Source organism: Bubalus kerabau, chromosome 3 (genome assembly GCF_029407905.1).
Source record: "Bubalus kerabau isolate K-KA32 ecotype Philippines breed swamp buffalo chromosome 3, PCC_UOA_SB_1v2, whole genome shotgun sequence".
Lineage (NCBI taxonomy): Eukaryota > Metazoa > Chordata > Mammalia > Artiodactyla > Bovidae > Bubalus > Bubalus kerabau.
This window is the reverse complement of record NC_073626.1, coordinates 160,288,450-160,312,932: the sequence shown is the minus strand read 5'-3', so window position 1 is coordinate 160,312,932 and position 24,483 is coordinate 160,288,450. Positions and strand designations below refer to the sequence as shown.

The 24,483-nt window shown below is 50.1% G+C and overlaps 1 protein-coding gene across 1 annotated transcript; it reads right to left on the bottom strand.

The window, feature by feature from the left end:
- Window positions 1-3,557: 3,557 nt before the first annotated feature.
- RUFY4 (RUN and FYVE domain containing 4) lies at window positions 3,558-22,672 on the bottom strand. Its single transcript, XM_055573433.1, has 11 exons — window positions 22,627-22,672; window positions 22,416-22,522; window positions 20,661-20,786; window positions 20,207-20,313; window positions 19,783-19,926; window positions 19,263-19,332; window positions 17,432-18,079; window positions 16,597-16,703; window positions 9,465-9,611; window positions 4,224-4,334; window positions 3,558-3,660 (listed from the first exon to the last, which is right to left on the bottom strand). Exons 1-11 carry the CDS (start codon window positions 22,670-22,672, stop codon window positions 3,558-3,560), a joined length of 1,716 nt encoding a protein of 571 aa, XP_055429408.1.
- Between the last annotated feature and the right edge of the window lie 1,811 nt (window positions 22,673-24,483).

The window sequence follows — 24,483 nt, the reverse complement described above, 5'->3', positions numbered from 1 at the left end:
TGTTGCCCTCAGTCAGTGCCAAATTCCTGATCTGGGCACTTGGTGCCCCTGCCTCTGATGCTTCTCCTGCCTAATTTCTAGCCATGCCCTCTGGAATACTTGACTCTGGCCACAGGGAACAACTCGCAGTTCCCCCACTACAGCTGCTCTGGTTCCTCTTGGGCTTTGGCACACAGTTCCTTTTCCCTTTCCCCACCCTCTTGGGCCGGCCAACTCTCTCTCCTCTCCAGTTCAGGCCTGTTGTCACCTCCACGCACTGCCACCCCTCTCTGTGCTTCTCTGCATCCCCAGGCTTACCTCTACGATGGCATCAATTTCAGGGATTTATAATCATCAGTATGACGGCTTCCTCCTCCATGCTGCGAGGTTCTTGAAAGAAGGGATTATATATATATATATATGAAATTTTGTCTCCCCAAAGCTATCCCACACAGAGTTTGGCACACTCTAGGTGCTTGATATCGTTTTGTTGAGCACTGAATAAACTGACAGAGTGAGAGAACTGATGTATGTTGGAGCATTTGAGTGATATCTGATTTAAAGAAATAATTATGTCATCCAAATTTCCCAGGGCACCCCCCAGCCTGTGAGCACAAATTAAGTCATGTCAACAGTGATAACCCAGACTGCACTGGCTCAGACCCATGTGTTCATGCAGGGCTTATTCCCATAGACTGCTCCCCAGAAATATGGGGGAATCTGTTGGAGGCATCCCCTAGGTGTGCCTCTGGTGCTACTGGGCTAGACCTGTGCCCTGGGCTCTTTTCTGGTGGACTGGTGCCCTCGCAGTGCCATGCTCTGCGATGGACTATGGTGACCCTTGTGGAACCTTCGGCTGGAGGGTCCCCAGGGTCTAACAAGTTTCCCAACATCTTTGTGGAGCTTCTGTGCTCTCTGTTGGACTTGGTGGGACTCTTTGGGGGGCAGTGTTAAGCTAGAGGCTGGTCTTCAACATTGCCCTTCCATCTCTCCCAAATAAGGGGAGACAGTCAAGCTCCCCCGTACCTGGCCCCTGATTTCCTCCTGAGTTCTCTTCCCAGAGCATCTTGCTTCCTCTTAGAGCATAGGCTTCTTCTGGGTTCCCTCCCCCCATCAGTTCATCAGGTAGGTCTGAGCTTCCCGCTGGAGGTCCTACTAGAATATGATGTCTTCTGCTAGAATAAGAACCAGCCCTAATAAAAGTGTCTGAGTAAGTCTAGCCTCCAGGAAGGGACCACTGTCCTTTAGGGCAGGGATGATTCTATTGCCCTTTTGCTCCCATAGCCCCAGCTCTGCCCCTCACTCCCTCTATTCCCTGCACCCCGCCCCCCCCCACTGCCCCCCACCCCCACCCCGCTTCAACCTCCCTGCTGTCTTTGTTAAGGAGAAGTTCTCACCAGCTCTCCAGGGCAGGAACTGCTGTTGCAAAATTCTTCCTCCCTGAGATGGTAATGGGATGCAATCTGGGCGGCCCTGACCCCAAGAGGCGGTCCGCAGGCTCTGGTCAGAGCCACAGGGTTGCCCAACCGCTGCAGAGGCTTTGGCAGTCTGCTTGAGGCAGAGGGGCCAGGAGTAGCATGCCTCTTTGAGGCTGTGAAGTCTGCCCTATAGCCCAAGTAGGGCAGCTAATCACCTAGCCACAGAATGGGGTCCACACCTCTTCTGAAACAGCATTCTCAGAAGTACCATAACTGGATGACCACTGTGTGTGTGTTTAGTCGCTCAGTCATGTCAGACTCTTTGCGGCCTCGTGGACTGTAGCCCACCAGGCTCCTCTGTCCATTGGGTTCTCTAGGCAAGAAGGCTGGGGTATGTTGCCATTCCCTTCTCCAGGGCATCTTCCTGACCCAGGGGTCAAAGCTGGTTCTTTAATGTTGGGTTCTTTACTGTTTGAGCCACCAGGGAACTCCTACTGAGTAACCATAATTCGGGTGAGACTTCTTGAGCAGTCAGGGGATATCATCTCATACCATGGAGCTGCAAGAGTCCTCATCAACTGTCTTTAGTATTGAAGTCTAGCTGCGTAAGCACTGTAGACAAAGTCACCTAGACTCAGCCCCTTCTTCTGAAGTGCTCAGAACTTGGACCCACCAAATCACCGTAGTGGTTGGAAGGAAAGGGCAGAGAGCCTCAAGCCTCCCCTCAAACTCACCAAACCAGATGCTTTGGGGAGTAACTGGTACTCCTGCACCCTGTCAGTGAGAAGTTGCGACATATTAATATAATCTCTTTGGGAAATAACTCTGCCATTTCTTAAAACTTAAACATGTACCTACCACACCTTGTCATTTCATGCCTAGGTATTTACCCAAGAGGAATAAAGGCATATCTCTACACAAATATATGTGCACAGGTGATGAGAAGAAACTTACTTGTAATAACCTCAAATTGGAAACAACCCAAGTATCAGCAACAGCTGAATGTGTAAACTAGTTCAGTATATCCATGCAGTGGAATACTATTCAGCAGTATTTTATGACAAAATAATTATGCTTTTGAACTGTGGTGTTGGAGAAGACTCCTGAGAGTCCCTTGGACTGCAGGGAGATCCGACCAGTCTATCCTAAAGGAGATCAATCCTGGGTGTTCATTGGAAGGACTGATGTTGAAGCTGAAACTCCAATACTTTGGCCACCTGATGCGAAGAGCTGACTCATTTGAAAAGACCCTGATGCTGGGAAAGATTGAGGGCAGGAGGCGAAGGGGACAACAGAGGATGAGATGGTTGGATGGCATCACTGACTCGATGGACATGGGTTTGGGTGGACTCCGGGAGTTGGTGATGGACAGGGAGGCCTGGCGTGCTGCGGTTCATGGGGTCCCAAAGAGTCAGACACGACTGAGCGACTGAACTGAACTGAACTGAATTACGCCGAGTGAAAGAAGGCAGATAATAAGGAGTGTATACTGGATGATTCTTTTTGTACAAAATTTTAGAAAATGCAAACTAGTCTCTAGTGAGAGAAAGTGAGTAAGTAGTTGCCTGGGGATGGAGAGAGGGTGAGGGTAGAGATGACAAAGGGCACAAGGAAACTGGGGCTGATGGATGATGCGTCTGTTATTTTGAATACAGTGATGGCTTCAGGGTGTATATTAAAGTCAAAACTCATCAGATTTTATATAAAGTGTATTATATGTTAATAGTACCTGAAGAAAGGTGTTAAAAATAAAATACTACATAGACCCCCAAGCAGACTCCAGACAGGAAGCTCCCCTGTGTTGTGAAGGGTGGGCTGACTGAGGAATGAGTGTGGAAGGGAAACACCTGGGCCACCAGGTCTTATTCTTGGAAAAGACGTTCTGAGCCTGAAGGGACTTTAGACCAAGATGGCGCCCACTCTCTCACGTTAGGAGAAAAGCCTGACAGCTCTGCCAAAGCCAGCCAGCTCATCAGTGGGAGATGCGGGCTTAGAACCCTCTCCTGACTGCCACCCCGGCTCCTTCCACCTTCCACACGACGGTCTGTCCACTCAAGTGCTGCCTGCCTTAGACGGCAGGACTGGTCGGACCAGAGGGCCGCCAAGGGCCACGGGGAGGGGTCGCGTGGGATGGAGCAGCCAGTCCTGGACGGGTCTCGGTCAGAGAACCTGGGCGTCTCTCCTCTGGGAGCAGGGTGGGCAGTGGCGCTCTCTCTTCTTGTAATCCACAGAGCAGGCATGGCAAACCAGGCCTCCGCAGAGCCTGGGGAGCAGAGGCAGAAGAGTGGGTGCAGGTGGCTGCATACGGGGGATGGGTCATGAAGTTTGAGCATCTTTATGTCTGTCTCTGCATTTCTCATCTTCTGGCTGGACGGCCCTGGATCTATCTCAGGAGGCCTTCTCTTTCCTAAAAGGTGTCCTGGTGCCCCACCCTTCCAGGGTCCTCCAAGTGGCAGGTTCTCCTGATGGCCCACTGTCCTTTCTCTTGCTGTCTGCCCTCTCACCGTGTTCCCAGGGCAAGGTGGGGAGAGCAGCTTCCTTTGGACAGAAACTCTCTTCCCAGATGAGATTAGCTGGTCGATTAATCAGTCAGCTCCTGGAAGGGTCACCCAGTCCCTTCTTGCAGAGGCCCTTCCTTGTCTGCCCCCTTTCTACAGTTCTTGCTCATGTCTCTGCCAAGTATTGGGGAAAATGAGTGGCCAGCTTCAAGTGGCCTTTCACAAATGCCTAGTTCCTGTGCCCCTCCCTCTCTGGAGTGGGCACGGGGCTGTCGGCTGGTGGAAACTGGGCTGTCCCAAATGAAGGATGCTGTACCCCACCCATTACCTGCATGGGTACCGCCGAGACAACCGGCCAAAGATCTTGCTACAGACGATGCAGCATCCGGGGGCCATGGACGAGAGATGCTGGACTTTCTGCCACAGAATATCCTTCTCTCTGATGGGCAAGTGGAGGTGGGGATGCACACAGACAGAGAGAGGAAAAAGAAGATGATAGAGGAAGAGAGAAAGATGGAGATACACAGATGGAGAGACAGAAACAGATACACAGAGACAAAGAAGAGGGAGAGACAGGGAAAAACAGAGGACGTCACACAGAGATATACACATAGAGAGACAAAAAGAGATGAGAAACGGCAGAGCAGAAAGACAGAGAGCCAGAAATGGAGAGGAAGACAAGGAGGGAAAGGGATACAGGCACTCAGAGAGAGAAAGAAAGAAAGTCAGGGAGTTGGAGAGGGAGACAGACTCACAGAGAGGGAGACAGGGAGATAATGTGGAGGGAGAGAGAAAGATACAGGGGGAAAATGCAGAGACAGACAGGGACAGAGCCACAGACAGGGAGCAAGATGGAGAAACCAAGAAAGATGTAGTGAAGGAGAAAGACACAGACAAATGAAGAGACAGTGAGAAACACACACATTAGAGATCAGTGAGTCTCCAGTTTTTCTGGGAAGATGGACGATGACACCCAGGCTCCCTTCACCCAACATAATCTTGACCCATTATTTAAGAATCTGTTCATATCCCACCTCCTCTAAGAAATGCTCCCTGATCCTGGAAGCCCCAGGGGGCTCTTGCCCCAGCTTCCTATAGCATATAATGCCTATTATTTTTATTTGGCACTCAGTACAAACTGCCTTGTAGTTATGTATGTTCATGCTACCCCAAAAGTATCCTCACTGTTTTTTTTTTTTTGAAGAATGTTTAGGAATGTGGGTTGCTTAAAATTTTTACCAAAATGACACGCACAGGCATGATTTAAACACTGAACAGTCCAGAAGGAATTATATCAAAAGGAAATCAATATGCCTCCTTCCCATTCTCAGTGGCAAACCACTTCTTACATCCTTTAGGTTTTTTTTCCTTGATATTACTTCCATATTCAAGTAATATGCTCATATTGTTCCACCTTGATTTATCGAGAGAGTATCTTTCATAGAGCTCCTTGATATCACAGGATACAGCTTACTTATTACCATCCTTACTAACTCCTCTTTCCTCTCAATGCAATTTTAGCTCCATTTTTTGTTCCTTTATTGGTTACTACTGGAATTTTATAGAATATACCCACACATTTATTTCTCACTCATTCTATTAACTATAGACAGCATAATACGACTGCCATTCTGTAATAAGGTGGTGTCAGCATCCCTTCTCTTCAGCGCTCCTCCTTCTCCACCTCCTAATTTGTCATCTACTCCTGCAACATCCAATATGGTAGCCATTAGCCATATGTGGATATTTAGGTATATGTTTAACTTTTTATCTTATTATTATGTTTATTGAATGAAAGATACTTTAAATTCTACAGTACTTTAGAATTTTCAAAAGTTTCACACACATGATAACCCCATAATAACTTCCTTTAAAAAAATCCCTTATATTGCCCCTCCCTCCTTTCCTTTCTTTACTGGTAACCACTGGTTTGTTCTCTATAGCTGTCAGTCTGCTTCTTTTTTTTATTCACTAGTTTGTTGTATTTTTTAGATTCCACATATAAGTGATATCAGGTGTTTATTTAATTTAAAGTTAAATAAAGTTAAAACTTCATTTTCTCAGTTGCATCAGTCAACATTTGAGGTACTCAGTTGCTACATGGGACTAGTAGCTATCATACTGGACTGGGCAAATGCAGAACATTTCCATCTTCACAGGTATTCCTGTTGGATCCTATTATATACTTGACATTGTTTAGGTAGTAACATTTGTTGCTGCTGCTGCTAAGTCACTTCAGTCGTGTCTGACTCTGTGCGACCTCAGAGATGGCAGCTCACCAGGCTCCCCCGTCCCTGGGAACTGGAGTGGGTTGCCATTTCCTTCTCCAATGCATGTAAGTGAAAAGTGAAAGTGAAGCCGCTCAGTTGTGTCCTACTCTTAGTGACCTCATGGACTGCAGCCTATCAGGCTCCTCCATCCATGGGATTTTCCAGGCAGGAGTACTGGAGTGGGGTGCCGTTGCCTTCTCTGAGTAACATTTAGATTTGTTCTATAATTATAATTGTTTTCTGTGCTTTACCTTTAGATTGATTCTAACACTGAAAATAATCAATGAGCAGTATTTACATTATTAGTACATAAACATATTGCATCACCTGGAGCTGTGTTCTGTGATATTTCCTTTCTTGGAAATTTTTTGTTTTTCTGGAACTTTCTAATTACTTTTCTTCACTTCTTGCATGGCTTGCATTTAACATGGCCTAATCCGCACCCACCCCCTTCTTCATCATCTCAGATACTCTACTGAAGCTTTTTCTCTCCTGAGACCTCCCTCCTGGGCCCTCCATACTTCTCCTGTAGTCTGAACTGACTACTTCCTGGGCTTGCTGCCCACTTGTCATCTTGGGAATTCCCTTTCCTTTCCTCATGGGCTAGGGCTACTATTCCTGAGTTCCACATCTTCTCCTTTCTTATCTTACTTCCTTGTTTCTCTGGAGCACATCCTTAATTAACTTCCGAAGAAAGTCTGTGTGGGAGGTGAATTTTATGTAACCTGTCTATCTGAAAAATGTCTTTCCTCCACCACCTCCCCACTTGCTTCATAGTTTGACTGGATGTAGAATTCGAGGGCAAAAGCCAGTTTTTCTTAGAACTTGAAAGCATTACACCATTGAGTCTTAACCATTGACCCCTACATCACTGAACCCTTAAAATTTGTTGGGTTCTCTTTCTTTTACAAGTGGACCTGTCTTTTAGGATATTCTCCTTATCTTTGTTTTAATGAAATTTCACAATGATGTATCTAGACGTGGTTTACCCTGCCCCTTTCCTTTATTATGCTGGTTGCTCAGTGAAATCTTTAAATCTGAAGAACAACTCCCATCAGAACTGGAAAAGCATCTCATATTTTTATTGGAAAATCACCTCCTTTTTATTCTCTCCTTCTTTGGAACTCCTGTCAGTTGGAGAAGTTATCAGAACTCCTGGATTGATTCTCTGTGTTTCTATTTCTCTCATGTCTTCATTTATCTGTGCTTTCATTATACTTTCTGAGAGACTGCCTCATCTTTCTTTTCCAAGCCGAGTGGAATTCAAACATGTCAGTAATCATATTTTTAATTTCCGAGAATGTTTCTCATCTTTTGATGGTTGCTTTTCATAGCTTCATGGATGATGGATCTTTTTTGTCTGTGTATTTTTGTCACTCCTCTTTATTTTCTAGGCTCTCCTCAAATGTCTGGGGATCCTCGGTTGTCATTTCATGTTTAAGAAAGAGGTGATACAAGCTGTTAGGGCTCCAAGGCGTAGATGGGGATGGCTGACTAGTAGCCTCACTTTAGGGCAGATTGGGCAGGGAGCTACCTGCCACATCAACTTTTACTTATTTGCCTGATGATAGACCCCTCACTCTTAGATGTTCTGTAGTTGGGGAGGCAGGCAGAAAGTACTGTACATTTGTACACCACACAGCTGTACAGAGCAGGCTGTACACTGCTCTTTCTAATGACTTTATCGGTACATTTTCCCGGTTTCTGCCCCTCATCTCCCTTCTGCCATCTGTGTTCTTGGTGTCTCTGGGCCCTGGAGTACTAACTTGGGCTAAATTCAGTATCCACTTCTCCATCTATTTTCTGGCTTCTGGAAATTAGCTCTTATCTCTCACTTGTGGTTGGCTCCTCCAACTTTCTCTCTATTTTATTCCTTTACAATCATTCTAGTGAGATCTCAGGATAGAGGCTGGATAATGTGTGGTCACCTGATGTGAAGAGCTGACTCATTTGAAAAGACCCTGCTGCTGGGAAAAGATTGAAGGCGGGAGAAGAAGGGGATGACAGAGGATGAGATGGTTGGATGGCATCACTGACTCAATGGACAGGAGTTTGAGTAAACTTTGGGAGTAGGTGATGGACAAGGAGGCCTGGCGTGCTGCAGTCCATGGGGTCACAAAGAGTCGGACACGACTGAGCGACTGAACTAACTAACTAACATGTGGTCAGTCTACCATTTTGACACAGAAGTCAAACTTCTTGCTCCACACTCCTTTTTTTTTTTTTTTGGCTTAGGGCCATGTCTTCCATAATGCTTCTGGGAGGGACATTGTACTATGTGGTTTGAGACCTTGTGATTAATTTCTTTAGCACTAGGAAAAACATTTGTCTCTCTTGGTGAACTGGTATTGCTCCTTTGAATGGATGGTGAAACTTTCTGCATTTCTCTTTCATCCTGCTACCAAGATGTTCAGAGTTGAGTTTTAAACCTGATACTTCAGGAGTATCTTTTTCATCTTTCAGGAAATCTTTTATTTTTCTTTAACAATCATATATATATATATATATATATATATAAAAATATCCCTCCCTCTATCTGTCTTATTGTTAGCCACCTTAAATTCTTTTGTGAGATATATAGCTAATTTTTTATTAGCTTCTTCCCAGTTGACAGATCCTCAGGGGAGATTATTCCTTAAATTCTTCTTTCTTTCCTGGCTGACCTCTCCCTTGTCTTACCTTTAATCACTTGGATTTTGTGCAAGAGGATTTATTTCTAGGTGACCCCTCAGCAGCCTTCCAGTTCTAAGGGAACCTGAGTCCAACAGTCTCGTATTTTCTGAATGAGGTGAGAGAGCACTGTGTATCTGGAAATTATCTCCTCACTGGACCGAAGGGTAGAAAGCAGGTTTTATGCATTTCCTCCTATCCTTCAGCAAGTTTAGTGGTTTGGGATGAATCCTGGTGAGCTCAGCCTCTGGAACCTAGAGCGGCTGACCCAGGACAGGCCACAGGCCCAGGGGTCTGAGGAAGTCCAGCAGGCAGGCAGGTATAGGACATGAGATTACCTCCCAGTTAACCTCTGGGCTCCTTTCCCTTCTCCTAACCTTGGTTGGTGTGTGTGTTTGTGGGGGTTGGAGGGGGGCTTGCCTTAGAGGCAGAGGACTCTATGCCATTTGTATGCTGTGTGTCCTTGGTGGCCAAGTCAGCCTCTCTGACCCTCAGTGTTCTCATCTGTGGCATGGGGATAACAGCGGAGGTGGCTGAAAGAAGGAGATGAGTTGGTGTACACAAAGGTCCAGAGGGCATGCCTGATACCACGCCCTATCCTGCACCCCACCCCGGGGTCCCGCCCTTACTGAATCAGCTCCAGCACCCGACTCTTCATGGCTCGGACCAGGTCCCGCTGCCCGCCAAGCTCCTCCTCATACACGGCGTCCTTCCTTTCAGCCTCCCGTTGCTTCTGCTCCAGCTCCGTCTGCAGCCGGGCCCTCTCCTCCTGACACCTGGGCACAGAGGAGGGCTGAGTTCTGAGGGGACAGCGCAGCATCTGTGTCTGAGCCGGGCTGAGTGACCGGAGCCCCACCCGGGAAGCTGGTGGTGCCCCCGCAGCTAAAGTGCACACACACACCACACATTCACAACACTGCACACACACACCACATATAACACGCAACCACAACACATACAGGCACACACACTACACTAGACACTACATACACATACACTGAACACACTGACAACATAGCACACACACTACACACTATACACACACACCACATAACACCCCACACACCATACAGTCACAACACAGCACACACACACCACATATAACACACAATCTCAACGCATACAGGCACACACACCACACTAGACACACACACACACACACACACACACACACTGAACATACTTACAACATAGTACACACACACTACACACTGTATACACACACCGCATAACACACCACACACCATACAATCACAACACAGCACACACACACACTACATATAGCACACATTCACAATGCATACAGGCACACACACCACACTACACACCACACACACACAGCACACACTACACACACACCCCCCATACACAACACCCCACACATCATACATTCACAACACAGCACACATACTACATACAACACACATTTACCACACATACAGGCGCACACACCACACTAGATGCCACACACACATACACCACACACTTACAACACAGCACACACACACTACACATATACCACACACATCACATGTACCGATACCACACCCCCACTAGACATACACACTCACAATACAACACATCACACACTTAAACTTGCACATCATAACATACATCACACACATGCACATAACATGTACACCACACACACCACACAACACGCACATACTTCACACATACTCACAACACATCACACACCAATAACTCCTATGACACACCACATACGCTCACCACCCAACACACACATCACACCAAACAAAGCACTGTGTGAGCTGACACCTACAGATTGACTCATCAACCGATCAGAGCAACGAAAACAGGGTCTAGCCTTGCATGTTCCTTTAGAGAGAACAAGCCAATATTTTCAATTGTTTTCCTTCTTTCTCTCTCTCTTTAACATTTTCATTTTAAAATATCGTTTTCTGGAAAGGCATGCTCACAATCCTGGCTGGTCTCTGGGGGGTAGCGGGTGCCTGGGAGCCCAGGCTGGATGGGCAGTGCCAGCTGAAAACAACCGTGGTGTTTGGGGAGAGCAGTAAGTGATGTAGGATTTGAAGTGACTTTTTGGCTTTAAAATATTTTGAAAAATTGCATTAGATTGTCTTTTCAGTTAAAAAAAAAGTCATATTAAACATATGGCTTTCTTAAATTTTTGTTTCAGTTTGGGCTTGGAAACTCCTCAGTTCTGTTCTTGCCTTTTCCTTTTGTCTTAGTGGCTTCCTAGAAGTTTCTAAGAAATCTAATGGACTGGAAATAAAAAGGTTCTAGCTCCAGGCCCCCACCTCTTACTCCATTGTTCAGACAGGTGCGTGTTGTAATGGTGGTGTCTGTTCTATGACCTCTGGATGTGTGTGTGTGTGTGTGTGTGTGTGTGTGTGTGTATACCTATGCCCCTAGGGGAAGAGGTTTGACGATGAATTGAATTATTAATTTAAGAATTTCTGCCATAGCATGCTGCAGGGAGGAAAACTGGGTGAGCCATAACATCAGACAGACAACAGCAGCCACCGAAATCCAGAAAGGCCAGTCCCTGCAGCCGTAGGGAAGAGTGACTTAACAAACATTTGAGTCCTCAGCCTCTTCATTTCTTAGTATTAGGATTTCATTTTCGTAAGCGAAGTTACTTGCCCAGTGATCCCAGGGCCTCTGGTGTGGGCAGCGCAGGCCCTAATGTGACCACTGCGGTTAGTCAGTGTCTTTAGGGTTAGAGGGAACATTTATTAAGCACCTGTTATTAAGTCACTTCAGTTGTGTCCGACTCTGTGACTCTATAGACTGGAACCTGCCAGGCTCCTCTGACCATGGGATTCTCCAGGCAAGAAATTAAGCACCTACTGTGTGCCAATGACTGTGTTAGGTGCCAGGAATACAGCAATGCCTAAAGTTCTTGGTGGAGCTTATAGCATGTTTGGGGCAGTGGTTAAAATGAGTGATGGACCAATAACATAATTAAGTGTGTGATAACCCCAAAGGAGTGGCAGAGCCGCAGAGCAGAGGGAGCACTCAGGAGGTCTTCTTAGACAGGGTGACCTTTAAGCAGATCTGAAAGACAAGGAAGCAGCCTTGCAGAGCCAGAGAAAGGGACATGCCAAGTTCTGCAAATTGGGAAGAACTTGGCTTATTTGAGGAAATGAAAGAAAGACGTGCAAAACTATTGGGTTGGCCAAAAAGTTTGTTTGGGTTTTTTATAAGCTGTAATAGGAAAACCTGTATGAGCTTTTTGGCCAACCCTATACAGGGGGTGGGGTGGGGTTGGGAGGCAGGAGGCAAGGCGGGAGGCAGGCAGAGTCCTCAGTGCTCCAGGAGGAGTGGACTTTGATCTCAGTGTCATGGAAACCACTGAAGCATTTTAAGTATTTAAGGGCTTCCCTCCATAGCTCAGTCTGTAAAGAATCTGTCTGCTAAAGCAGGAGAATTGGGTTCGATTCCTGGGTCGGGAAGATTCCCTGGAGAAGGAAATGGCAACCCATTCCAGTATTCTTGCCTGGAGAATCCCATGGACAGAAGAGTCTGACGGGCTACAGTCCATGAGGTCACAAGAGTTGGACACGACTGAGTGACTTTCACTTTTACTTTCAAGGGGGTGACAGACACTCCTGGGATTCCCTCATAGCTCAGTTGGTAAAGAATCTGCCTGCAATGCAGGAGACCTGGGTTTGATTCCTGAGTGGGAAAGATCCCCTGGAGAAGGAAATGGCAACCCACTCCAGTATTGTTGCCTGAAGAATCCTATGGACAGAGAAGCCTGGCCGGCTACAGTCCATGGGGTCGCAAGAGTTGAACACGACTTAAAAGACTAAACCACCACCACCACCGACACTCCTAGGGCAGGAGGTGTCCTCTCTTAACCTGGAGGGAATTAAAGTCTATTGAGAATCTACTATGTGCCTGGCACTGAGCTTAGTGCTTTATAGCCTTGTTTCATTGAACTTTCACAAATTTATGGGACAGGTGATATGATCATCACTTTATAGGAAAGAAAACAGACCTTTAGAGAGGTAGTAACACTTGCCTAGGGTCACACAACTTGATAAGTGGAGGGAGCATAAATCTGAGAGCAGGCCTGTCCAGCTCTGATCACTCACCTCCCCACACTTGCATACACGCAGGGCCCTGGTCACCAGTGGTTTGTGGCACCAGGGCTGAGTGGACAGCAGGTAGGAGAGGGGGATGGATCCTTACGGTCCTGCGGCAGCCTCTGGGGAGCTCGGTGCTGCCACCCAAGTTGGGGGGAAGAAGGGATATTTACCTAGTTCCCCATCTGAAGACCCTCCACTCGTACCTGTCCTAATCCCTTCTGCTTTGAGGTTAACCCAGGGGGCAGATCTGCTTAGAAAGAAGATCTCACAGAGCATCTGAGCTGGAAGAGAGGCAACCATCTCCTTTTTGCAAATCAGGGACCTAAGGCAGAAGAGGGACCCAGGGCCACACAGTCAGAAAGCCAGGAAGTGGGTATGGAAAGCCCAGGTGTATTTTTATAGCCCTGGGTTGTTCTGCTCTGGGACCTGCCGTGTCTCCCCTGTGCGTATAGCCTGGGGCTCTGCACCCTGCCCATCCTGAGTCCGTTCTCCCCACCAGAGCCAGAGCTATCCTTCAGAAACCCAAGTCAGACCATGAGACACTTCTGTTCACGACTCTGCTTCTAGAGCTTGTGGAGGCCTCTGCTCTAGCCACACGCCTGCTTGTCCCCAGGCTCACATCTCCTGGGCCTTTGCACCTGCCTGTCCTCCTGCTTGAAGGGCTCCTCTCGAGATACCTGCCTGGTCCAGCTTTGCCTGTGGTTGGAATTTCTGCTCAAAAGCCACCTCCTCAGAGAGTGCTTCCCTGACTCCAATTCTAGATGATTCTCCTCTCTTTCTCTGGCCTCTGCAGGGCCCATGACTATCTAAAACCGTATTTCTATTTGTTGATCTGTCGTCTGTCTCTGCAGGCCTCCGAGAGTAGACGTGCCTGTCCTGTTCCCTGCTGTGCCCTCCCCGCCCGTGGCCATAACAGAGGCAGAGCGAACATTGTTCACTCTCTGCCTGGGCCCCATGGCCCTTCTCACAGTTGGCGACATACTGTCACCAGCTCGAAGCCCATGGCCCCTTTCCCAGGGGTGGGGGTCTAAGTTCCTGGCTCCCAGGAGGCAGAGGGGCACATTTTTGTCCTGGCCTCCGAAGCTTCTGTTACTCACCACCCTCATTCCAGTGGTTCTCCAGTGGGTCCTCCAGCCCACCCTCTCTCCTTCACTCCACTCAACCACCCGTCCAAAGCTCCACTTGGTGTCTTACAGGGGTCTCGAACTTGGCAGGCTCCAAACCCAACGCCTGAGCTGTCCCCGCCAGACTGCTCCTCCACACACTGACTCTAGCTTTCCAGTTAGTCAGGCCAAAGGCCTGGAGTCATTCTCAACTTCTGTTTTTCTCTCTCACCCCACATCCAGTCCCTTGAGCCTGACTTCAGGATCCAGCTGCTCCCTGTACCCCCATCGCCGCTAGTACATCCCAGCTCCCCTTCTTTATCGGTCTCCCTGCTTCCAGCTTGGATCCCCTGTAGACTAGCTCCATGGGGCCAGGGGTGTGAATCCTCGAAAACACAGGCCAGACTGAAACAGGCACACCCATGCAGACAGAGGGCAGATTAGTGCTTGCCCAGGGCTAGGAGGCGGAGGAGGGGGGTTGGGCAGTGTCTGCTAATGAGTACCAGGTTTCTCTTTGGGGTGATGAAAATATTCTAAAATTGACTGTGGATGCACAGCTTTGTGAATACACTAAAAACCCCTGAATTGTTTTTTAAATGCAGAGAAATATATTTTTAATAAGCAGAGTTACATCATGTCCCTCCTCTGCTCAGGAGACTCAGTGGTTCAAAGTCACGCCAAAGCCAAGGTCCTCTGATGACCCACTAGGGTTTCCCATGACCCACCTGACGTTTTCCTACATCCTCTCTCTCTTTCCCGCCACGGGGGCTATAGTGGCACTCCTGATGCCGTGCCCATTCCCACCACACAGCCTTTGCTCCTGCCCTTCCCTCTGCCTGGAACATTCTTCTATCACATATGCAAATGACTCCTTTTCCCTTCCTTCAGGTCTTAACTCAAACTTCACCTTTCCAGGGAGGCCTCCCCTGGTGAGGCCACCTCATTTTAAAGTATCGCCCCTGTTACTTCCCATTCCTCTCTCCTGCTTTAATTTTTTTCTTCTTAGAACTCATCACAATCTGACATCCTGTGTATTTTATTGCTTGTATTTATTAACTGCCTCTCCCACTGGTGTGTAAGCTCCACAAGGGCTGGCATTTTGCGTTTTATCCTTGAAAGTGTCTTCTCTTTCTCTGTCTCTCTTTTCCTGTTTGCCTCTCATTTTCCGGTTCCCTGTTGCACAATCTCTCTTCCACCCTCTTGACCATCATAATCATAACTACCATAGCACATAGAACAGGCCTGGCACAGAGTGGGCATGTGGAATGTTTGTGGAATGACTGGGTGATGGATGGGATAATGGGCTCAGGACAGGGGGCTGTGAGACAGGGGCTCACCCAGCCCCAGGGAGCAACTGGGGCTGGGTGGTCTTCCCAGAGCCTCCCAGCTTCTCCCTGCAGCCTGTCTTGGTCCCCAGAGATGGTCTTGGGTGGGCAAGGCCCCTGCACTCACTTAAGGTCTGAATCATGGGATACTTTGCTGAAAAAGAACACAGGACTCAGCTGAGCATCTAGCGGTAGGAGTCCCAGGGGGCCTTTTGGGCTTGGCTCCTGGGTCCCAGGCCTCTCTGCGCCTGTTAAGCAGTCAGTAGATGGCTCTGTGATTCACTCTGAATCACAGCTACGCAGGCTCCCCTGGTTTAGGGCAGGTGTCAATCACGTGGGAGAGGCAAGGCTGGCGGGCAGACTGAGGCACACAGACACCAAGGGAGAGACACACGGTGAGACTGAGTCAGACCAAGGATGAACTTCGTGTGGTGTCACAATTTAAAAATAAATTGTGACCAAGAACCTAAGAAAATGAAAGGCTGAGGGGGAAAGCAGAGACAAACGTGTACTTTGGACCCCTGACGTGGAGTGGTGATGGGAAGATGAATGTGCTGGTTGCTGAGAGAGGGAGAGATGGGGGGACTGATACACAGGCATAGAGGGTACTGGCTGAGGAGTGGCCTTCAGCCCACTGCTTCTGGAGTCAGCTGCAGGGTCTGGATCTCAGCTCCTCTACTAACTAGCTGATGTTGGGTGAGTTGTGTAGCGTCTTGGAGCCTTAGCCTCCTCATCTATAAAACGGGGGTTCTTGAAGGACTGATCTCCTGAGGTTGTTAGGAGCAAGCACCTGGAAGAATGCCAGGGGTGTACGTGCTCCGTGATGATAGTTATGATTACGATGATCAAGAGGGTGAAAGAGAGATTGTACAACAGGGAACAGGAAAAGGAGAGGCAAACAGAGGGAAAGAGGGAGACAGAGAGTGGGGCAGGAATGTGGTGGGGCGGGGGTGCTTTGTGGATGGAAAAGAGAGAGGGGAACGCAGAAGAGGCAGCAGCAAGTGGCAAAGGTGAGTGCAGGAAGGGAGGGACCCATAGAGCTCTCCTGGGGCTACTTAGGGAGGCCAGCGAGGGAGGGGGCTGGCAAGGGATAGCAGGAATAGTGCTCTGTATACCTCGGCACCCCCAAGTTGTGCCCTGGCAAGGCCTGGTACATGGGAGGTGCTCAGAAGATGCTTCCTGGCATGACCATGAATGCGCGCCTCCTGCCCCCTGGCTCCCACACCTGGTTGTGATGTTGGTTGCCTAGGTTACCTGCTGAGCTGCTCCTGCAGTGCCTTCAGCTCCCCTTCCTGCTCCTTCAGCAGCTGCTCCTGGTGCTGGGCTTGCTCCTGGGTTTTCTGCAGCCCATATCTGAGGCTCTGAAGGCGGGGACAGGGTGAAAGGAAATGGAAGGTGAAGGAGGAGGGCAGAGACCCCAGCCTGGGACTTGACCTGGCAAACACTCCCATGAGACCCCAGGTCATGTGAAACAGCTCTTGGGTGGAGCGCAGGACTGGGGAGAGCCCTGGGAGCTGTGGTGCCTGGCTGTGCCCCTGGATGAGCCTGGAGCCATGATTTCTTCCTTCACTAAAAAATCCAGGTCACTGGTGGCAAGCATCTGGAAGCCTCTGCCTAGGGAGGATGCTAGAGGAAGGCTTGAAAACAGTTTGGGTGACCTCGAGGAGAAGCAGCCAGAGGAGCAACGAGGTGGGTGGGGCCTGCAACAGCAGAACTTAGATATGGGGAAGAAATCTGCCAATAAAGAGGGTTATGGAACTTGAGGACAAGCAACTGCCCTGAAGAACTTTTGGGAAGGGATTGCAAACTCAGATGCCTACAGGGCTGGGCAGGTAGCATGGATGAACAATGTGGGCCTGGTGTGAGGCAATAGGGAGATGTGGGGATTGTGATAAATTGAAGAATGCATGATCTTCATGTGATGAACCAAAGAACTTCAAATGGTATCCTCAGATCATAATGGTTCTGTGTGGACCAATACAAATTAGTCTATGGGCTGGAAGGGCCCAGGGCCACCCTTGAAGACACCTGCCTATGGGCCAGGTTAGAGTGGGGAGCAGAGACAAGTACAGAGCTTGACTGTTCTCACCTTGATGACATCCTGCAAGGCCATCTCTGCTTGTTCCTCCCTCCTGGTCACACTGGTCACTCCTGTCTGCTCTTGAGGCTTCTCTGAGGTGGAGTCTTCCTTGGTTCCCAGGCCCTGAAGGACCCAGAGCTCCCCTGGGATACTAGGCACCTTCGCATCCTGCTTGCCCCATGACGCTACATCCCCTATTGTCCCTTTGGGGCTGGAGGTCAGCAGTCTATGGATATGACTCCTCTCTGCTTCCCCTTCATGAGTCCCCTTTGCTGTCCTCTGGCCCTCCACACCCATCAAAGCTCCCTTGCCCTCAGCCTCTGACCCTACCACCTCTTTCAGGGTCTTTCTGGCTCCCACTCCCTGTCCCTGGATGGTGGGTGTTGAGTCCTCCAGGCAGATCTCTGTCCTTGGAGCTCCTTTCTCCTGGTCTTGCTGAAACTCCTCCCCCTCTAGTTCCCACATGCTCGGGGGGCACCCAAGGCTCCTGGGGTCTTCCTTCTTCTTTTCCAAAAAGTGGGGATGATGCCTGTGTTGCTGGGACCTGGGAAGTCCAGCCAACCCATCTTTCCTGGGTGCATCTCGCAGACAGCTGGCTTGGCTTGTGTGTTGCTCCTCCAGGTGGACGTCTGTGGAGTTCCCATATGTGGCTGATATCTGCAAAGAAGCCCCGAATCCATCATCACTCTCAGCCCCAGCTCACCATCCTGGTGCATGGGAGAAGCCACAGCCCTAATCTAGTGTGTTTGCTAAATATATGAATTCCTGCATCCTCCCACTAGAAGCCTAATTCAGGAGATTTGGGGTAGGGCCCAGGAATCTGAGTGTTGACAGCCTCAGGTGACCCAAGGCCTGGGCTTTCATCTCATCAGGGAGCAATAGTGCTTCTCAACGGCCTTTCCTTCCTCACCTCCAGTCTGCATCCTCCTCCCTCCTTTACCTTCATCTTCTGCATCTATCTGATTTCCCCTAAGTCCTTCCCACCACTCTCCTCTGATCTCCCCCTTTCCCCCAAACTTGACTTCTCTGTGTTTCCTTTTTCTGATCTGTAAAATGGGAATACTATCTCCTTACAGGGTTGTGGTGAAGGCTTAAATAGACCAACAGCCCCTAAGAGTCACCTCTGTCATGAAGCCTTCTTGGCACTCCCATGTTCCTAGGTGTCTGGTCACTACATTTAACTTGTGTTGCAATGTGTTCCTTTAGGGTCTATCTCCCTAAAGATCTGGAACTCCTTAAGGTCTGAGACTGAGCTAAAGTATCTGCACCCCGGTCCTGGAAGCTGGCGGGGTGGTGGTGAAAAGCAAGCCCATGGAAGGATGAGAACCACAAGCTACTGCCTAATTAGTGGGCATGTACCAGGAGCCTTGCCCTGCGCTGCACCTGGGCTGATACACTGTCACAATCCCCACCCCCACCCTGTGAGGCAAGACAAGTTTTGTGCCAAGGACTATAGTTAGTAAGGCATGGAGCTGGGATATGAAGCAGGCACTTTGGCTCTTTAGTCACTCTCTGAATTGAATTGACATGTTTGCAAATGGTCCAGCAGAGGCGGTTTCCCTGGGCTGTTTTCTATAAGCTTCCAGTCACCCTCCCCAGCCTTCCCTCCTCCCCAGGGCCCCCAGTGGCACCTGCAGGTGCTGCCAGTGGTTCCTTTCTTTCCCTGGTAGATACCCTCACCACCTGAGGAATATAAGCTTATGCTACTGTGGCTCCCGAGGTCCACCTGTTGGCCTCTCCGTCTTTGTCTAGCTGGGTCAGGGCTCAGTTACTTTTCAACCTGGGGGTCCCAACAGAGATAGAGAAGAGGCAATTAGAGTGAAGGTTGGGTAAGAGGCACCTCCTTTGGGGACTCTTTGGTCTTTCTGGGTCTTCTTCCCTGGGTCCGGCTGGAATTGGAGCAGTGGGACCTGAAAGTGAAAGAAGCAGGGAGACGCTAGGTCTCTCTCCAGCAGTGGTCTTGGTCCTCAGATGCAGGACACCCCATCTTTCCAGCCACCCATTCATCCCCCCACCTTCCCGCATTCCTGCCTTTCCACTCTGATGCATGCATTCCTTCTGTCCATCTACACATGCATCCCATCCTCCATCCATCCTTCCATTCCATCCCAACATCCATTCATCCTTCTAATCATCTACCCCAACATCCAGCAACTCTTTAATGAAGCATCATGGGACATCCTAAGATGACACTTGGAAGACAGAAGTCTAGGGAGGTGGAGAACAGGGATTTCAGGGAGCAATAAAGGAGGGAGGAAAAGATGGGGCTAGGGACTGAGGGCTTAGGGTTAGTTTGGGAGGGTGGTGGTACTGGGAGCAGGCATTGAAAAGAAGCTCCCCTCCATGCTGCCCCCACTCACTCTGAGAACATGGGCCAGGCCCCATCCAAGTCTGGTCGCTGCAGGTCCAAGTCGAAGGTCATCCCGTTGAGAGCATAGAGGGAGTCCAGGATGTCTTCCCGGAGTTCAGGGCACACCAGAGGGCTCCGGGGGCCATACCACTCCCTGAGTTAACAATGACCCATGCCCTTGGCCTTTGGTTCTGGTGCTATTGCCACCCCCAACCTCAGAGAATCCACTTCCATTGCACACCATATTGGGATGGTTCTGCAGAACAGGGTTATGGCCCTTGGGGACCAGGAGGCCCAAGCATCATGATGCTACCAGGACTGGGGCTCTAAGCTCCCCCTCTGCCCTTTCTTCCTTGACTTTCCCTTTACAACCCTTCCTTTATTTGTCCTTGATATCAAATCATCCTTTTTGGGGTAAAGAGGCTCTTACCCACCTGGTAAGCTCTGGGTTCAGGAGGCAGAGCTGCAGGGACTCGGCCAGTTGTCCGTGGGCAAGGCAGAAACGGATGAAGGCCCGGCCTTTCCCCAGTGGAGTCTTCAACTGAGAGTGCATAGGGGACACGTTGGGCAGATGGAGGTGTTAGGACAAAGGGAACTCAACCAGGACAGAGGGAGAGAAGATGGAATGACTGAATGGTTGATGAGAAAGGGTGTCCTGGGACTCAAGGCTGTGGGAGGAAAGGGAGTGGAGAGGGGTGCTGAGGGCGGGGCTAATGACAGGTGGGGACCAGGGGAGGGCTCCTATGGTCAGTGGAGCAGGGATGGGTGACAAGGGGGACCTCGGGCAGGCCTGTGTCCCCTCCAGCCCATGAGCCATCTTTGTCAAGGGCCTAGGGGCAGGACCCCACCATGCCAAGGCTAGCCTCCCTGCCACCCGGCCCTGGATACCTTGTCCAGTGAGTGAACAAAGCGGACTGGCTCCGTGTCTCCCCGTTGCTGCCACAGGGCCGCACAGAGGAAGTCCCAATAGTCTTTCCGAGGCCTCAGGAAGCTCTTCTGCTCTTTCTGGTCAAACTGGGAGCAAGAAGAGGGAAAGGAAACTGTGGAAATGCTTCCTGCCAGAACCCGCTCTGCCATCAAGTGTGCTGAGTGGTCATGTGATGGCAGGGAAGGGGCTAGTGCAGACAGAGCCAGCTTAGGGTCCTGGTCTGCCCTAGCTGGCTGTGTGATCACGAGTAAGCTGCTCGATCTTTCAGAGCCTTTGGTGTTCTCATTCATTCATTCATCTCAGAAATACTTATTGAGTACTAACTATGTTCTGGGCCCCATTTTAAGCCTTGGGGATACAGCAATGAACAAAGTGAATAAGCAAAACAGATAGTACATTAGATTGCACTGACTGATAAGGAGAAAAAATAAGGTGGAGAAAGGGAATGGAAAGTGTGTGGCGTGTGCATGCATGTGTGAGATGTGTGTGGGGTGTGTGAGTGTGTGATGTGCATGTGTGGTGTGTGTTAAAAATGTAGATTAGGGTGGCTCAAGAAAGCCTCACTGAGGAGGTTTTATTCAAGTCCAGATCTGAAGGGAAATGTGCCATCCAAATTTCTGGATGAGGAGCATTCTAGGCAGAGGGAACGGCAGGTGCAAAGGTCCTGAGGCAGGTGCTTTCCTGCTGTGCTTTAGGAAGAGGCCAGTGTGACTGGCGTGCAGCATCTGAGGGACAGACTGGCAGGAGACCACCTAGGCACACAACATACACCACACACAAACAAACCTCACACATACACGCACACTCACACCACACACATCTACATGCACATAGAGAAGTAGGAAGGGGATGTGTGTGGGGTTGGGCATGGGCTGGTCATCAAGCACCACAGGAAAGAAAAATTAAACAAGAAAGAAAGTGAAGTTGCTCAGTCGTGTCTGACTCTTTGCAACCCTATGGACTGTAGCCCGCCAGGCTCCTCTGTCCATGGAATTCTCCAGACAAGAATACTGGTCTGGGTTGCCATTCCCTTCTCTAGGGGTCTTTCTGACCCAGGGATTGAACCTGGGTTTCCTGTACTGTAGGCAGATTCTTTACCATCTGAGCCATCCAGGGAAGCCCAAATTAAACAAGGTGGACATATAAAAGCTTTAGCTGGCCACATAGTAGGTGCTCAATAAAAGCTAGTGCTACTGATGATTGAGGCTGTAACCAGCAGTGAGGATGGCCAGCCCAGGGACATCCATGCCTCTGAAACCTTGGTCTTTAGAGCAGGAGGCTGCCTTCAGCCCCGCCCAACCCTACCCTAGCCCTGCTCTGGTTCACTTCCCTCCAAGAGTGAGGTGAGATGTCCAGAATGATTTGCTGATTGACAGAGAGGAGGCCCCAGTGGCTCAATAGTAAAGAATCTGCCTGCAATGCAAGAGACATGGGTTCGATCCCTGGGTCGGGAAGATCCCCTGGAGTAGGAAATGGTAACCCACTCCAGTATTCTTGCCTGGAGAATCCCATCGACAGAGGAGCCTGGTGGGCTACAGTCCTTGGGGTCGCAAAGAGTTGGACACAACTGAGTGTGCACGCACAGTCACAGAGACGAGGTAGAGTGTGGTAACAAAGAGTGGCAGGGGCTCTTCCTTCAGCGCCTGGGAAAACCCTTTCTGTTACTGGTTATTGGGACCTGGAGAGATGGGAGAGACAGGGAGGGGAGGACCTACCTGCAGCAGAAGCTCCAGGCAGCCACAGAATCTGTGCAGCTCAGCACTGGCGTCTGTCACCGGCTGCTGCCCAGCCCCATAGCCTTGAAGGATGGCAGAGACAGCAGCTGTGGGGAGGACGGTGGATGTTAGACCTCAGAGAGGAGTGGGGCTCCGAGACCCCTCACCTCTCCCCAAGTGCCGTCCCAGAGCTCTCTCTGGACACTCTCACCTTTCAGGTCCCTGGTCATCTTGAGGACAGCCCCTTCTTTGGCCATGAGTATCTGAAGGACGTGATTCCTTATGGTCTAGAATACTGGCCTGGGAAGGAGCCTCAGGTTAAAGCTGCCCAGCACTCTCCTCATGCAAAGGAAGAATCAGAGCCTAAAGAACAATGTGACATCTCTGGGGTCACCCGGCGAGTCCACTGGTAGGAGAAAACCCCAGCTCCTTCTTGCGAGGCAAGGCAGGAGGAGGATGGTGGGGTTCCCCCACGCCCCAGGGAGTTGTTCCGGGGAGGCAAGTTCTGTGCCCTTGCCTGATACCCTTGTCTCATTCAGTCCCCACAGTAACCCTGGGAGGCTATTAACTCCATTGTATATGAGGAGAGGGGAGCTCAGAGAGGGTGTTCTATCCAAAGTCACCAAACTCTAAGGGATGAAGCTAGAATTTGAACTCAGGTCCCTGTGCCTGCAGGGTGCATGCTCTCAACCCTGACTGGCCGTGAGCAGTCCTAAGGGCTCATGTGTGCCAGCCATGTGGATGCTGGGCTGAGGGGGTGAGGCCCTATTCCCCACAGGGGGCCTTGCCCAAACAGTCATCATCCTTGGGACACACATTCATCCTTTCCTGGGCCCCAGCCGAGCGGAAAATGTGTGTTCTTTGAGGAAAAGGAGGCAGGAGGCAGAAGCAAGGCAAGGCTCCAGAGTGGGGGGTGGGCTAGAATGCTGGGGTGTGGGGTGTGAGGAGCAGGGTTTTAACCCTGCTTCTCTTTGCCCAGGGATTCTCAGCCTGTCTTCCCTACACACAGTGGATCCTGGGGCTCAGAGAGGAATGACGTGGCCCGTAGGGCCCGTGAGCTTATTCTTTGAGCCTGAGACAGGCACAGGGTGGGAAAGCCAGGTGTCCGGCCTCCCACACTGTGGTGGCTGGAATTTGGGGGTGAGTGGGAGTGAAGGAGCGCTGGGACGCAGAGGAGGGGAAGGGAAAACAAAACGAAGGGAAAGTGAGGGAGGCTCGGGGGATGGTATTCAGGGAGCACGGTGCTGAGAGTCAAGAGCCCTGCTCCTCCAACCCGGCCCTGTTGCGAGCTTACGGTGTGACCTGGGGCACATCCTTCACCTTTCATGGGCCTGGATGTCCCCACCTGTAGACCAAGGGGTTGGATGGAGGGTCTCTGCAGCTCCTTTTAGCCCAGATGATCTCTGAAATCCACAAACACCTAGCTGGACCGCCTCCCCTTCCTCATCTTTATCCAGGATTCCTCTGCCCTTGCTTCTGGCATCACTCCCTTTCTCCAGCCACCCCCAGAGACTCAGGGGTCTCCTTGCTACTCACCTGGAAAGGCCTGGCTCTCTGGGGCATGGAAAGCTGGGGCACTGCAGCCTCAGCCTGTTATCTGTGACTGAGCGCTCTGTACAGCCTCTCTCAGAGTTTGCTGCCTGGGAAGTGACTCACGCCCAGTCCAGCACCCTGGACAAAGGGGAAATCTTGCTCAGAGCAGGAGGAACGGAAGACTGTACACAGGGGAGAAGTGGTAAAGGCACGGTCAAGGGCACCAGGGAAGATCCTGAAATGGGAGACGGTTCCTCTTAGGCAGACCAGGGGCAGATTCACTAGTTGGCCCAACAGGGATGGGGACCCAGAGGTAGAGGCAACTGCTGCTTTGCAAGTGCTTGCACGTTCTATCCGCTTCTCATCAAGGTCACTTGCTCTTGTCTTTCTTCCTTATCGCCACCAGGTGGCACAATGAAGCTATGATGCTGCCCCCACGATCACCGCGGGTCTTCACTGTCAGTTGGAGTGTGGTACAGATGGGGAGAGGAGAACAAGGGTCCCACTGCGTGTCTCCCTTCTCCTCCCCGTGACT

Bases quoted from the DNA above. Each gene is read 5' to 3' on its own strand.
- RUFY4 (XM_055573433.1), bottom strand. From the start codon at position 22,672: ATGGCCAAAGAAGGGGCTGTCCTCAAGATGACCAGGGACCTGAAAG. The intron at 18,080-19,262 runs GTGCCTCTTACC...GCTTCTTTGCAG, and splicing joins CCAAAGAGTCCCCAAAGGAG to ATATCAGCCACATATGGGAA. The intron at 3,661-4,223 runs GTAATGGGTGGG...TCTGCTCCCCAG, and splicing joins TCTCGGCGGTACCCATGCAG to GCTCTGCGGAGGCCTGGTTT.